The 16,331-nt window shown below is 38.2% G+C and overlaps 1 protein-coding gene across 1 annotated transcript in view; it reads left to right on the forward strand.

The window, feature by feature from the left end:
* Positions 1-16,331, forward strand: part of FBN1 (fibrillin 1) — a 227,109-nt gene that overhangs the window by 94,474 nt on the left and 116,304 nt on the right. Inside the window, exons 7-8 of the mRNA XM_014852866.3 lie at positions 7,652-7,849; positions 11,240-11,365. Of these exons, the coding sequence (XP_014708352.1) occupies positions 7,652-7,849; positions 11,240-11,365 (324 nt within the window). The remainder of the gene's footprint in view (positions 1-7,651; positions 7,850-11,239; positions 11,366-16,331) is intronic.

Consider the following 16,331-nt stretch of genomic DNA (forward strand, 5'->3'; position numbering starts at 1 on the left):
CCCCTAAGCCCCTGACAACCACCATTCTACTTTCTGCCTCTATGAATTGAATATACAGTGGGATATTTTTAACCAATTCATTTTAACTGTCCCTTTACTAACATAGACCTTTATCCTCTATATATGAAAATCCCATTTATAATGATAGCTGTCCCATTTTATTGATGAAACATTCTACTAGGATCCTTCAGAAACTTAAACCACTTTCTGTAGAACCTATATTTGGAAACTAAATAATATTACGAGGCACTCTTAAGGTATATGAGTTGATTTAAGAATATGTTGGCCTTGGAAATTTTTATATTTAATATCATTGATCATAGGGCCCTTTACTCTTAGGTTGTTAATCTTGCTTTTGGATTGTGGAGAATGTTTTATACTTGGTGGCTCTGAAGAAAATATAAAAGAACAAATAAATCAAATTGTTATATAATTCTATTGTTTTTGTCTTGCTGTTCAATAGCTGATGCTCTGTGGTGAAACTGCAGTTTGGTTTAACGTGGCACTCGTACAAGACATTTTAAAAGCGAATAAATCAGAGCCAGCTGGTTCTTTAAAGTGGAATTTGCAGACCATTAGAAGTGAAGACACACACTCTCTATGATTTTATTATCTTGATGGTAAATATGTCACCCAAATCAGAATTTGACTTCTATCCAGCCCCCACCCATTGCTTTTTTTCTAGTAAAGATAGTTTAGAGATAACTTTGGGGGAAAATGAAAATCAGTAATGACTTTAGGATGTACAGTGAGGGAACAAATAATGTCAGGTAAATGATTATTTGGAAATGAGCTGTTCTCTTCCCTGAACAAGATTGCTTACTGTTTTCTTCATCATGGAACAGAATAAAATGTGGTAACAATTTTCCGTAGTTGAATTGCTGCCGCACATAATTGGGTCCCACAGAACGATGGCCTGGATTTTGGTGAATTGCTTCGTCTGCATGTTAGATTAAAAGGTGTACAGCAGATCGCCTTGTTTCTGCAATTTGGAATGGTATTTATATTTAAATGTATTATGGTAAGACTTTTAACTTAATGAATTAAAGAAGTTAAAAGTCAAGGAAAATATTCACAGAAATAGTTTTGTGCTTATTCTCATGCTTTATTTCTAAAATGTTTTTAAGTTTATTTACAGTTAAGTTGTACCTCAAATACAGTTGCTTAAAGATAAACATTTTGCATAATGTAGTTTAATAAATTTTGCCAAAAGGTCATATTCTTTAAATAAGGTTATATAGACCATGTTCAGTAGGTAATCCTGCGTGTACTATTTTATAGAAATGTATGGATGGGAAAGTATATTTGAAATTTACTGTCATTAAAAAAAAACCACATAGCTTAAATGAAATGGGAGAGGCAATATTGCATAGGAAAAGCAGCCCTGAAAGGAATTCCCACCCTCCCAGAAGTTTTATTATGAAAAATTTCAAACCTACGTTAAACAAAGCATAGTATAAAGTATACCCATATACCTTCCATTTACATTAAATATTTGTTAACTTTTTTCACGTTTATACCCATATCTATCTATATATGTAAATGTATATATAAATATATATATTTGTATATAATATATGTAAATAAATATATATGTATATATATTGTCATCTGTTTGTTTTGCTGCATCATTTGAAAATTAATTTGCATAATATTGTGACAGTTCACCTCTAACCAATAAGGACATCCTTGTATATAACCACAAGACCATTGTCACATCTAAGAGGACAATTCCACAATATCACGTGATATCCAGCCCTTATAAAATTTCCCCAGTTGTCTCTTTTTGAAACAGTATCCAATTAAGGTTTAGTTATTATGCTTTTTTAATCTAAAATAACCTGTCTACCTTGTTTTTGGGGAGGAGGGTGATTTACTTTGGGAAAAATTCAGGACAGTTGCCTTAGAAAAATCACAGATTCTGGCTTTTCTGATTGTTTCCTCCTGGTGTCATTCATCTTGTTCTTCTATCCCTGTATGCCCTCTTGGATGGAAGTTAGGTCTAGAATCTCGATTGATTAAAGTTTGACTATTTTTGGCATAAACTTCATAGATAATGTTTAGTACTTTATATTTTATCAAATCAGGAGCTGTGGAAGGATTTCAGCATGGTCTGTGATAGTGACATTCTGGAAGAAATTAAGAGTTAACTTTTGGTGTTACTAATACTAAGGTTGATCAGTGTGTTTGGGTCCCAGTTGGAGAATCCACCTAGAATTTCACCCCCTGGAGGTACCAGCTCCAGCACTGGATAGGGAAGCTGGAAGTGGGAGTTCATGGTAATGGAGGGATGTCATGCATATAAATGTGCTTTGTAGCACTGGGAGGGGAGAACTTGGAAATGTGAATTCAGTTGAGTATTAGGATGGTGGAGTAGAAGGTGATGAGCCTACTTAAATTTAGATTTGTTGTTTGTTTTAGTGAGCTTGTGGTTAGTATAATAATAAAGAACATAATAAAGTGCCTCATAATCCATCAACACTATGGAAACGAATCCTATTTTGTCATAGAATGTCCTGGTTAAGAGATACTGCGTTATGTTGAGTGGCGGTGATCCCAGTTTATGGGCTCTGTCACATTCTTAAGGTTAGACTTTCAGATAAGCAGTCAGCTATCTTACCAACAACTCCACTTCATAATGGAAAATAAGCACTCCTCAATAAAGGGGAAAAAAGAGAGAGACGTACAACTTGAAGCCTTAGAGGGCAAAATCACTTTGGGGAGCTTTTGCAATATATGGATGCCTAGGCCCCATGCCACATCTACTGAATTGGATTGCAGGGAGAGCTTGTGGGAGGAGAGGGGTAAGATGCAGGCATCTGTATTTTGCAAAACTTCCCCAGGTGAGTTGGTTATGTCCTAAGGTTAAGAATGATGGGAATAAGAAGAAGTAGCAGCAATTCTGAAACTGATTACGACCATGGAACTTCTTTGCTTTAATTTTCCTCACACTGAAACTTCTCTAAACTCCTTCCTCAGAAGGTTATATTGAAATTCGTTGCATTAGGAGCCTAATGTGTCCCAGCCCAACCTACCTGGAAGGAGAAGCATGCTGTGACCCTCTCTGTCATGGATGAATTGATATCTCATTCTTTTGTTGGTAATTTTTATGAAAAGAAGGAATTAAAATAATTGGAGCCTAGTGCCCAAAATTATATCCTTGTGCCTTCCCTGCAGTTTGTGGTTTAGTGACTGGGCAAGAGTGACAAGAATTCATTGTACCACAGAATATTCTTTCTCTGTGAATGATGCATTTGCTTCAGGGTGAAGTCTGATGACAAATGAAAGTGAAATGATGCTGTGGGCCACTGCATTCTGAACTGCAGAGCTGGGAAGGAGCTGAGGATCAGAGGCTGCAGACACACGTTGGTCAGATCCCAAGCCTTGAGGCCAGCTCTTTCGGGACTGGGTAACAATTGTTGAGCGTAACCACTCAGAATGGGAACATGTAGATGCGGAATTTCCCATGAACTAGCCATACTAGAGTTACCCACTTAAAAACAATTAAAATTGCACTTTAATTTGGGGAAGGCTTGGCCTGTTGCCCTAGTTCACGGAGGTCTTATCAGGAAGTGATTGTAGAGAAGTTTGTAAACAGAAAGTATTTTTAATACTATATTTTAGTTGCATTAGGAATAATGATTATGTTGAGAGAATGTGTCAGATATTACCCAAGCATTGAATTAGGCTCATTCCCTGTCTAATGCTGGGACTATCCGAAAAAAAAAAAAGAGTATGTAAATTTAGCTTAGTATCACATAAGTGCTATGGGAATAATTATAAATAATTGGATTATTAGTAAGGAATTGGGAGTGTGGGCAGAATTTTTTCTGTGGTTGGAGTATTGGACTAAAAACAGCATAACTTTGGCAATCTAAATGAAGCATAGGGCAAAAAGCACATGCTGCCAAATCAGAATGACATTTAAAAGCCACGTTAATGCAGCAGTTACCTTCCAAGGGATTTTTAGATCCATTTCTGTTTCATCCAGATTATACCTCTCCCTCTGTAATCAGCAATTATTTTTGAAAATATGGCTCTACAAATACATTTATGTGCCTTACTAATCTGCAAATGGGCTGGTTCTTTGACCATGGTGATAAGGATCTAGTGTGGAAATGTGTTAAGTCTGTAGATTCTCTTACACATACTCAAACTATTTGCCAGACATCCAGTATATTTAATAAAGAGGGGTCCCCAATGGGCTCTAGAGATGCCTGATGAATACTGTCAGAATTAACAAGTGCCATTTCTATTCCATGTGTTTCATATTGAAATGAGGGCAAGAAGTTGTGGACCCTGGAAAAGTCTTAAGGGTTGTTTTTCTTTTTATGAAGCCTTCCAGTGAGGAATTCATGTCTCCAGTCATGAGCCGGTGTTAGACCAAACTGAATCAGATTTTCCTAGCATTTTATGGTGCACCTTGATTTGCTGGTGTCACTCACAAAACACCATATTTGCACCTACCCTGAATCTTGCAATCCTCACGTATAAGATAATTCTGTAGAGGATTTTGCCAAAATGAAGAGGGAAACCAAATCCAAGCAGCATGGAAGAGAGGATTGTAAATTAAAAGTCATGGCCCATTATGTTTTTTAAAGATTGAAAATGGCATACCAACATGAATCTGTCTAATTGAAGCATTTGCACTTGTCTCAGTAAATTAAGAGGAAAGAAAGAAACAAACCTAAATTTCCTTCCTTGTTACCTAATGTGAAAGGTTTTATTTGTTTTTTAAATAAAAGATTATGTTGCTGTGATCTTTCTAGTCTCAGATGTAAGATATGTATAGTCATAAAAATCTTGATGGCTGTTGCATGAGACTAAACATTTTTCATCCTAAAAGGAATTCATCAGTAATATAACATTGAGTGTTGTGTGTAATTGTGAAGAATTGGAAGCAATTTAAATGACACACAGTAATAAAACTATTGAATAAGTGGTGTTATAACGATGGAAAATCATGCAGCAATCAAGATCATATTTTGGAATAGTATTTAATTACAGGGGAAAATGCTTTTGGCAATGTTAAGTGAAAAAACAGCAGGATTCAAAATTGTATATTTTGTATAATTCCTATTTTGGGGTAAAAAATAAAGCACATGCACATAAAATTATGTAAGATAATATGACTAATATGTTATCAAGTGTTTCTTTAGGTGCAATTACGTGTGATTTTTATTTTCTTCTTTATGTGTTACTGATTTTTTGAGTTGCCCGAAATTATTTATTTTCAAATCAGAAAAATATATGATAAAATATTAAAATAGAAAAGAAACACCATATGTCAGAGAAGTATTTCTTAAATGCCTATAGGTACTATTTGGAAGAATTGAGTCAAAGAAAGAACAATGACTTCAGCATTCGACTTTGTCTACGTAGTTACTGCGTTTAAGAGAGATTTTGTTGCAAATTGCCATGTGCTGAGTAACTTTTTCTTTATTGACAGAATGAAAAGAGGACAGAGATTTTACTCAACAGCTCAAACATTTAACATTTTGTATTCTTGTTTGAGTTCAGGATTTATGGAAAAAGATAGACTTTGAATAGATCTGGCACATTATGAAGAATATTAAAATATGCCTAGAATTGAACTGTATAAAAGTAAAAAATAGTAGGGTAAAAAAATGCATAAACAAAGGACAAAGACAAATAATACACCGAGAAAGTGTCAGGAGATAGGGCTGGAAAGGTGGGCGCGGCCAGAGCATGTAGAGACTGCAGGGGAGCAAAGGTCAAAGGTTAGTCTTTTGGAAAGCTAATGCTGGTTGTGTTTATGTACCACCTACCCAATTTTGGCCTGTTTGCATATCCCATACTAGTATTTATTTAGCATTTTTCTTTAAAATGAATTAAAAGTTTTTTATTCATTCTCATCATAGCAAACATATCTATGAAATCCATGAGTCTGGTATGTTTATATTTTTTAATAAGACAAATTACAATTAATATATGACTACTAAAGCAAGACAATCTAAAATCATCTGGCATCCCATCAGTAATGCACACAGCACACTTTAGTGAGCACTGGCATGGAGAGAGGGAGATGTGGAGATGGGAACTCGACATTTGGCTATTCTGTCCATGTCTCAAGTGCTACCATAATTTGGGCCTAGTCCTCTTGATGTACTTGACTGGGTAGAGTTTTGTTTTTGGAATTTCTTAGAAGACTCATCTTCCAGCATGGGCATTAGGGCAGCATGGGCTTTAGGGCAGTGCCATTAACCAAAGGTGGCTCATTCCAGCAAGATAGAAGGGAGAATGAGGAAGAGCATTTGGCGATGGGGAACAGATGGGGTCATAACTGCAAGGGAGGGGTTGGGTGAGGATGCAGCAGAGAGAAAGCAGGAGAGAATACACAGGATAGAGGGACACCAGTGGATAAGATTCAGTTATTTTCCAAACGTTGTCGGGCTCCAGCCTGTTCACTCTTGCTGGTATTGTAATAAAGAGTTATCCTTAGTGAATTACATATCTGTGTCCCATGAGCTACTTAGAGAAGGAAAGAAGAAAAGAAAAATGAAAACATAACCCAGTGGTTTCATCAGCACACCCAGTGATTTTCATAAAACTGTAGAATTCAGTGGTGAAGGGAACTCACCAGGGTCATGTAGTCCATCCCTAGACTCACAGGAAACCCTCTGTGTGCTCCTGAAAAATGACATAGGGAAGCATGCAGTATTGGGTAGTGGATAGGAGCCCATGGTCTTGCCACAGCCCAGCCTTCCTTATCTTCAAGACCACTGTGGAACAGAAAGGGGGTATTATGTCCCTGATTCCTCTCATAGGGAGGCTAAGGACAGCCTGACCTTGCTCCTTTGTGCTCACTACATCTCAATCTTTCTTGTTTATTGGCTGCTAAATCTAGATTGACTTTCTCCCTTTAGCAAAAAAAAAAAAAAAAAAAAAGATGGAGGCAACTTTTGTTATCTGATGAGACTTCTTGGAAATTGTCCTGTGGTCTTAGCTTATCTCTGTTTGCTTTAAGATGACCTTTTTGCCCAAGGGCTACAGTGATCTCAGATCAATGTCCTCTTTATATTAAATACTTAATATCTTTTGCATGGCTAACATTTTTTTTTAATTTTTAACTTTTTGATTTGTTAGCTTATTTTTTGTGTTTGAAATAAGATGGACACAATCCAAAAGAAACAGGGAACTGTTTCTTTTGTTCAAGAAACTCCTGGGAAGACGGTGGCAGGACTTGCCTCATTGCAAGGTTTGAAATTCTTTGCTGTCTCCAACCTAAGTACTGATAGACTGTAAGCTCCGTGAGGGCAGGATTGTGGTCTCTTTTAATCCCTGAAGCATCTCCATCAAGCATCGGGGCTGATTTGTAGTAGGCGCTGATATATTTTCCTGAGTGAATGAATCTGTAATAATATTATGTTATATTTGTATAACACGTCACAATGGTAAAGTATATCCTCATCTCATCCTCACAACAGCTGTTCAAAGTGGATAGGAACTGGTTTTTTTATCCCCATTTTGTGAGTGAGGAAAATGGGGTTCAGAGGTAGAGTGGTCTGCCCAAGGCTTCACATGAAGACTGTTTGCCAATGGAGTCAAGGAAGATGGGCCCAGCTGTTCCTCCGTGTGATGATTCCTGCTTTTTCTGGACTTTTATGGAATTCTCCTTCTTTATTTTCAGATTACAGGACAGGCCCGTGTTTTACTGTGATCAGCAACCAGATGTGCCAGGGACAGCTCAGCGGGATTGTCTGTACAAAAACGCTCTGCTGTGCCACAGTCGGCCGAGCCTGGGGCCACCCCTGTGAGATGTGCCCTGCCCAGCCCCACCCCTGTCGCCGAGGCTTCATTCCAAATATCCGCACAGGAGCTTGTCAAGGTAAACCATAGGCTGATGGAATTATTAATGGATTCATCTTATTTGCTCTGGAGAGCCATTCTCCAATGGAGTTGGAAAGAATGGAAAAGCAGTGTCAGAGACATAACTTCACGATTTCGCTGACGGCATGATGTCCAACTTAGGCATTAGGAGCATGGCTCACGAGAGAGCAGCTGGTCTCCTTGGATTTTTCCTTGCCAGCCGTTTCTCCCCGCTGACCTCAGAGTTGTTTCCATGGGGTGGTATGATTCTGTTTACAGCAATGCTGTGCATTATAGTAATGCTGGGTATAAACACAAAGCAAAATTTGTGAACAAGTTAATTTGTTTTTCTTAATTTTTTTTCCTTCATTTGAAATTGTTGGAGTTCCTCTGTCTCATGGGTTGTACTTAGTTGACCTGAAGAAAATTGTTCCTCTCTCCATTTTACATGCTGCGTTATGCTTTATTTTTTCACAAGTCAGAAATAAATTAGGATTTGTTTCATAGTTTTAAATATCCCCAGATGTCGCCTGCTTACTTCTTCTCCTGCCTCCCATAGAAGCCCTTACCCTGTTTTTGGCTTTTACTCCTGTTCTTCCAGCTGTACAAATTCTTTTATTGTCTGGATGTCTGGCAGGAAACAGGAGGAAGTGAACAGAGGCAGCTCCACACTAAACTGATGGGACTGAAAACTCCCAGGCTGTATCTGTTTCCTTTCGACATCTTCAGTGCTTTTTTAGCATACTGCGATATTTTCAGAAAATTCAGGGTATGCTTTTCTGAGGCAAATAGATACTAGTTTGGTTTTGTTCTATGTGTTCGTTCTAAGGATAATATGCAATAAAACAGAACTTGAGCTTAATCACACAGTTCTGTGGGTCCTCTATTAAATTATGCTTCAGTAAATTTCACTTCTGATAAATGCTGTTGGTCCTGGCCCCTGGCTTCTATGTCCAACATACAGTTCCTTTGTATGCTCTTGAGTGTATCCTTCTGAATGTCAGGAGCAGCAAGAAGTCACTTGGAAACCCTAGAATTGCAAAGGGGTAGATTGTATGATTTTATAAAATAAAGAGTAAGTTTAGTTCCCCTTTTCTTTGGTGCCTTCTTATTTTTCTCATCCTTAGAAGTCTGAGTGAGTTTTGAAGAAATTCTTAGTCTTGGTGTTCTGAAGTCAGCTAATACCCATGAACTCATTGACAGTGACAGTGCCCGGCTGCCTGTCCATGGGTCCTTGTCAGAAGTGGAGGTGCTATGAGAATTGGAGGAAAGAGAATGAAGAGGGAGAGGGAAGAGCTGCTTTTCTTTAGCTTTGCTATTCATTTCATACAATCTAAACTTCTCCAGCATTTTCTTTCTGTCTCTTTCTGACTCTACTATTCAACATTCAAGGGAAAAAAAAGTTTTTTTAAGAAAATTTGTGAAAACCCATGGAATCAAAATGGCAGTTCTGTTGCCAGTTTGAGGATGAAATTCTCCAGGTTTGGCTACTTTCTTTGGAGAGATTCTGCTGTCAGCTTGGGGCTCTGTCTCCTTGCTGGTGTTTTTAGACCTTAGGCCAGATGTGAGGGTCTGTGGGCAAATGGGTTCATAAAGGAGATTATTCTGTCTTCAGCTGTGGAATGTATGGCCGGCAGAGAAACGCCCTCATATATATTTCCTCTTGGCTAAAAATGACAATCAATGACACTATCTAGTTTTGCTTAATGTCCAATTTTAATTTCAAATAACATTTTAATAAACATATTGAACATATCAAGAGGATGGAAAATTCTGGTCTAAGACAAATAGAGATCAGCTATAAAACATAATCTAATTGTACTTCACATATTAGTCATTCATTTGTGGGCCAGGACATTCCATTTAAAACAGTAAGTGACACTTTTATACCGAAATAAATTGTTGTTCCTTTAGCACCCCTTTTCCTGCGTGGCAACTTCTCTCAAGAACACAGATTATTAGAAATCTTACAATTGGCAATTGCTCTCTCGCTTCACACGTGAAGAGTAAAGCTAAAGAGTCCACCAGCCTTCACAATTTCTTATAAAATTCCCCAAGTAGAGGAAGAAAAGTTAGACTGCCTCCCTGGGGCTTCTTATTAAACCAGACTTCTGTGTGTTATGGTTGAAGAGATGGAGAGAATGTACATGCAGTTTTACGATCTTTCTAATGAGCCTGGAATGATTACTTTTGTTCCTGGAAGGTTAATATTTGAGGTTTCACATAGGATCACAGTTATTCTTTAGGTGGTAAGGTTTTAGCAGTGAACAAAATGGACAAAGAACCTTCTCTTTGGAAACTTATATTGAAGACAGTTGACTTGTAAAACAAAACAAAGCAAACAGATATTTATTAGGTCAGTTGGTGATTTGTCCTATGGGGAAAAATGAGCAGAGTGAGTAAGTGATGAGTTAGCTGAGTGATGGGGAGAGAGAGGACTGGGGTGTTGCTATTGGACTGGGATGGGAAGGGTCCACTGCTACAGTGGAGCAGACACCTGATGGATGGGACAGCACGAACCGTGCAGCTCTGTGGAGGAGGAATAGTTCAGGCAGACAGGCCACCGCTACAAAACCCTGAGGAGAGTGCATCCTGGGTGTACTTGAGGAATGGCAAGGAAGCCAGTGTGTATGGAGAGGAGTGAGAGAGGGAAAGGTTAGGAGATGAGGTCAGAGAGTAGAGGGGTGAGGTAGACTCTTCTAGGATTTAGTATGGACTTGAACTTTAAGCTGAGGAGGGACATGATCTGACTTACGTTTAAAAGGGTTCCCACTGGCGGCTGCCCTGCCAGCAAGGTAAGTCTGCACATTCGTCTGAGGATATCGCTCACTTCTGGGCCTAATTTCCTGGCTTGTTAATTTTTACTGCGTAAGACAATTCTTCAGAATGTAAGGTGAAAATTTTCCATTTCCTTTATATAAAAACATTAGCTGTCTTGTGTAGTCTGAGTGATCTTAAGTAAATTCTGTTTTAACTGAATCACTCAATACAACTCTTAAAGACAGTTTTATTATAGAAATGTGTTGATTTTGAGTCTAAAGATTTCTTGAATAATTGTAGTTATTACTGTCCACATTCTGATCATTGTATCCTTGTACTTTGCAGCAGGCATAATAAAACCCACAAAAGTTAGTACAAATATTCTCTTCTACGTGAGAAAAGATGGCAGGTGGGGCAATAAAGAATTCTTGTGACTTCTAATAGAACATTATTGACCAAATTATATTACTCAATTTATTTTATATAACATAATGGTGAGAAATAGTTTCTCTCATTATATTCCAAATATTATGAAGGACAAATAACTCATTGATATAACTATGGTAATATAATTGTGGACAAACTATCACATTTTCTTCTGCAATGAATTTTATATGAATCTCTCTCTCTTTCTCCTAAAATCTGACAGATGTGGATGAATGCCAGGCCATCCCTGGGCTCTGTCAAGGAGGAAATTGCATTAATACTGTTGGGTCTTTTGAGTGCAAATGCCCGGCTGGACACAAATTTAATGAAGTGACACAAAAATGTGAAGGTAAGAAATATCATGGTTTGTAGTTAAGGGGTGGGGGGCGCAGGCAAAACCCAAATCAGTGACAAGCTTTTTTGCAAATTGTTCCTAAATCCTTCTGTCTTTATCATTCCTGTGAATGTGTAAATATAATATTCTTACCAGGAATAATATGCCTTTGTGCTATTGAACCAGAAAAACCCTGCAGCTTTTTCCACTTTTATAGACCCAAAATAAGAGATACATCTGAATCAAATTAAATATTAAAACATGAAATATTTTTGAACCAATATTTGGGTTAAAATGTTCAAGACACATGTTTTTGCATAGTTCTAGAGACGTAAATTTAAATGTGATCATTACATATCATTCAGAATGACATATCTCCTGATGTTTTTCTAGTTAAAATGTATATTTGATTTTTTTCTGAGAGAGCTATTAACTCTTATATTTATGCTCCTAGTGCAAGTTTAGGGTTTTCTTTTCTGCCCATCAAATGGACACCTTTTAATATTAATCAAACAGGAAAATAATTTGAGGTATATTTATATATTTGAATTTAGTTTATAGATTAAGTTTCTAAAAATGCATATACAGAGAATGTGTTCATACCCACCACTACTGCCGTTCGCCAAAAAGAGATTTGACTTCCAAGTGTAATAAATACTTTTTTCATGAGAGGAAAGCATCCAGGAAATAAGTGGGCGACACTAAACTCTCTTTCCTTTGGTGAGTGCGTGTACCTTATATGTGTAATGTCTGACAATAATGTAGCAGCCTTCTCAACACTACATCTCTTATCAAGCTCAGCAGAGAAAACTTTTTTCTTCCTTCATGACTCACTCTATCTGATGTGATACGAGGTTTCATTTAGACACGTGCACTTTTGTTGATACACTTTCTTTTAGATATGTGCACTATATCCCTAAACCCTAGCAATGAGGAATAGTCACTTGCCTGGGCTTGGATCATTAATCTTTCTTTGTTGATCGCTCCGGTATATCACGCATGTGAAAGACAGCTTTAAAATTTGAAGTGCAATTCATAAATTACATATAAGACGTTTAATATCTACTTACCCTGAAACTGAATAATCTAACTCTGATAGAATTATCTTTATGAGTTAGAGTTGATTTTAAGTTTTTAATCATCATAGAATTTATGATATGTTCTTGAACATGCTATAAACAGTTGAGGTAGCTGTGAAAAAATTTATGTTCTTATTAAAGAAGTAGGGCTTCTTAAAAATATTGTAAGTTTTGGGGCCGGCCTCATGGCCGAGTGGTTAAGTTCGTGTGCTCCACTTCGGTGGCTCTGGGTTTTGCTGATTCAGATCCTGGGCACAGATCTACACACTGCTCATCAAGCCATGCTGTGGCAGGGTCCCACATAGAAGAACTCAAATGACGACTTGCAATTAGGATATATAACTATGTACTGGGGCTTTAGGGAGAAAAAAAGAAAGAGGAAGGTTGGCAACAGATGTTAGCTCAGGGCCAATCTTCCTCACCAAAAAAGCATAAAAAAAAATATATATATAGTAAGTTTCAAAGAACAGTAAAGTTGACTTTCTATAGGCCAGTGTATTTTAGAAGTTATATTGTGGATTAAGTTAGAAGCAGAGAATTTTGATACTGAAAGAAGCAAAGGACTTACCTGGTGCCACCCTTTCACATTATAAATTAAGGATCTGTGTCTTGGGTATGTTCAGTGCCCTGTCTGAGGTCATTCACATAATGTTCAAATTTACATCTTTTGACTCAAACTCAGGTGCTTATTGTACCATTTTACATTGTCTTCTTTCCTAGATATAAGCCATTACCTCTACTTTAACAACTATGTTTTCTAATATTTCAAAAGATTTAAAATATTATGGTATGCATTTTCAGGCATTGTCATACATCTCTTTGTATGACATTAATAAGCTATAAAGTTTTATCAAATGCAATCAACAGTGGGGTGTGTCTTACATCTTGAGCCTTTTTCTCAGCTTCATATTTTCAGTTTCAAGAGACAGAATCAGCTTTAAGATTTTGGGCAACATGGTCCATATGACTTGTCCAGTCTGTGTTTGTTTTTTGGAGTTGTTAAAGCTTTGCACCTGGGCTAGAATTGCTTTCCTGCATTCCTTGCCTTTCATTCAGACTAGTCAGTTAACATCACTCAGGATTGATCACCTTCTATGGTTGTGAACTAGACAGAAGACACACAGATTTAATACTCAGACTGAAAGAAAAATGATTCAAAATCCTTTTATTAATGCTAAGAAACCTATTATGGTGGTGTAACCAATGGACCAAAAATTCAGTCTGAGAATTACTTAATCCTTTTCCACAATTTTTTTTTTTTCCCGGCTACATATTGAAGTCAGTAGCAAGATAAAAACAGAATACTTTTGACTAGACCTTTTTTTTTCCCCCTTTGCCATCTACTGTTACATTAAATTCAGATGATGGTTTTTTCCCCCTACCTTTTTATTTTTCTATGCAAAATTGATATTGGAAGAAAATATCCTGTTAGTCCTACTTGTACTCTGGCCTGGAGGCTGGATTGGGCCTTGTTGCCCTGTCTTACTCTGGGAGGAAAGTGGTCAAAAGTTCTCTGAGAACGCTTGGTGAGCTGGGTCCCCTCCATCAACTCTCTTGCTCTTCTCCTGCTCCAGCGCCTCAAAATGGGGATGGCATAACTCTGGGCATGCGATGATTTCTAGATGGTCCATAGAAGGAATTCTGGAAAATCTCGCCTACACCACTAAAAGAATGAAGAGACCACCTCTGTGCCCTAGAAAGATAGTCAGGCCACAGTGGGATTTTGTGCCCTTGTGAAAATTGTTCTGGTACCTTTGCCATTACTTCAAGTGGCTTTTTAAGTGTATCTTCCTCTTGACTTGGAGAGAAAGGATGTGGGTACCTGGGAGCCCGCAGTAATTTTTTTAAAAAACCAATTCAATAAAAAGTTGGTTTTAGCAAGTTTATAAGATGCTAACCTTCACCCCCTCAGTTTTGGTGAAAGCAGCTTTTCGTGAGAGCTTCTTTTTGCAGAATTCTCTCTTACTTCTTAAAATACCCCCCTTTCCCAAAACTTAAAAAAAGTCACAGACTAAGTTTTATCTCAACACATACAATTTAGGAACATTTGAAGTGTAAATTAACAAGCTGAAGCGATTAAGTAACAATTATTAAATTTTCATGAATTTAAGATGAAAGAGATTGAGATTTATAGCTGTGATTTGAGAAAAAGGGAAACAGAGTTCATGCCCACCTTCGCTGTTGATTTTTCCAATGACTCGAGTGTGCACACTGAAAGAACACATGAGCCTTTTCTTTTTGGAAACCAAGCCCGTATTTGCATAGGTTACTGTGGGAGGAAATTAAGAAATAAAAAGTCTAATTAAAGGATTAAATTTTATTTCTGGAAGAAGTCCCTTGGATTCCTAATTAACCACTAATATTTTGGGATTTAGATTATCGCCAGCCCAGCCTTTGGCAATTATAATAGCATTGCATGATGCAAAGGATTTTTAAAAATGTAGCTTTTAAGTCCATGCACTCCCTAATGTGTGAGACCAAAACCTTAAGACTTCCCCTTTCTAAAATAATGACATATTTATCTGTTGGCTACTTGCTCTTAGCGGCTCTTATCCTCTCAGGCACCAAGGAGAATTCCTGGGGCTACTTAACCCATTGCCATAGATGGGGCTCCATCGTCTGCAGTTGTTTGCTGGTCCTTGACCCTCCCACTTCAAGGTCTCTGGCTCCCTATACACTTGCTGAACAAAATCTCTGCGGTAGAGGCATAAGGGCCCTGGAAATAGGTAGACCTGGCCCTAATCCAGGTAATGTCCCTCATCCTCTGTGTGATCTTGGACAAGTCGGTTACCATCTCTGAGTTACTTCAACTTTCAAATGAGGAGGTTGAACAAGATGGTATCTGGGGTTCTTTCCACTTATGCAACCCAGACCCCATCTTCACGTTTCTCATTATTTTCCAGTTGTGATCAGACAGCTGGTGCTGCATGAATAAGAAACCATGCAAGCTGGTGTAGATGGTGTGACTATGGAAGAGTTTGGCTGATGTTTGTTTTGATGTGACTTGAAGAATCAGCTTGTTTATGTTTCAGTCACACATTTTACACTGGATTTCGTGTAGATAATACAGCAAGGTTCATCTCACAGGCTTGGAGGCATTCATAATTATGAGCGTCACATTTCCTTTTAAACAGCTGCCACAATTTTTAGTTTATTTTTTTCTCTCTCTTTATTAGTAATCCTAGACAGTCAAGATCAGGTTAACTGGCTTCCATCTCATTCATGGTACACGTCCATGATCTTGGAGGGAGCTCTTGAATGGCTGAGTGTCCCGGTGATGCCTGTCCCAGAACTGAGACCACGCTCCATCCCATCTGCCCCCAACACTCCTTCCTCCCCTCCTGCTGGAGGAGCCCCAGGATAGGGAAGTGGCCAAGGGATAAGAGGAACGCTCAGGAAGAGCAGATGCGATAGAGGGATGAGAAGGAAGAACAAGAATGAAGGACAGGGGCAGTAAATCAGGAGGGAAGGAACCTACCATTTGTGCCCCTTCTCAGGCTTACAGCAAGAAGCCAGTGAGGCCACGGGCAGCTACAAGGGATAGCTACTTCCCAGCAATTCTGTGTCTCCCTCCTGCCCCAAGGACTCGGGAAAGTGTCCAGAGCCCGGAAGGAGCTCTTCCCAGCCCAGCTGCTCTCCCAACCAGGCCCCTTAAACTGATTTCCTTTTATGGCTGGCGTTGATACAGACTGACTTACAGAAACTCTGAGAAAGCCACTGTTCTCAAATTCTCTCCTACTTGGGATCCCTGAAATGTTATTGAAAAGAGATAACCACAGAGTGGTAAGAGCCTGGAGAAATAATATATTAGTATGGATGAGTTTCAGAGTGTAACTGATTCTAATTCAAACGCTCTACTGCAGTGTTTTACTCTCAGGGACTTCCACCACAGCCTGGTCTTG

The sequence above is a fragment of the Equus asinus genome, chromosome 2 (assembly GCF_041296235.1).
Source record: "Equus asinus isolate D_3611 breed Donkey chromosome 2, EquAss-T2T_v2, whole genome shotgun sequence".
Classification (NCBI taxonomy): Eukaryota; Metazoa; Chordata; class Mammalia; order Perissodactyla; family Equidae; genus Equus; species Equus asinus.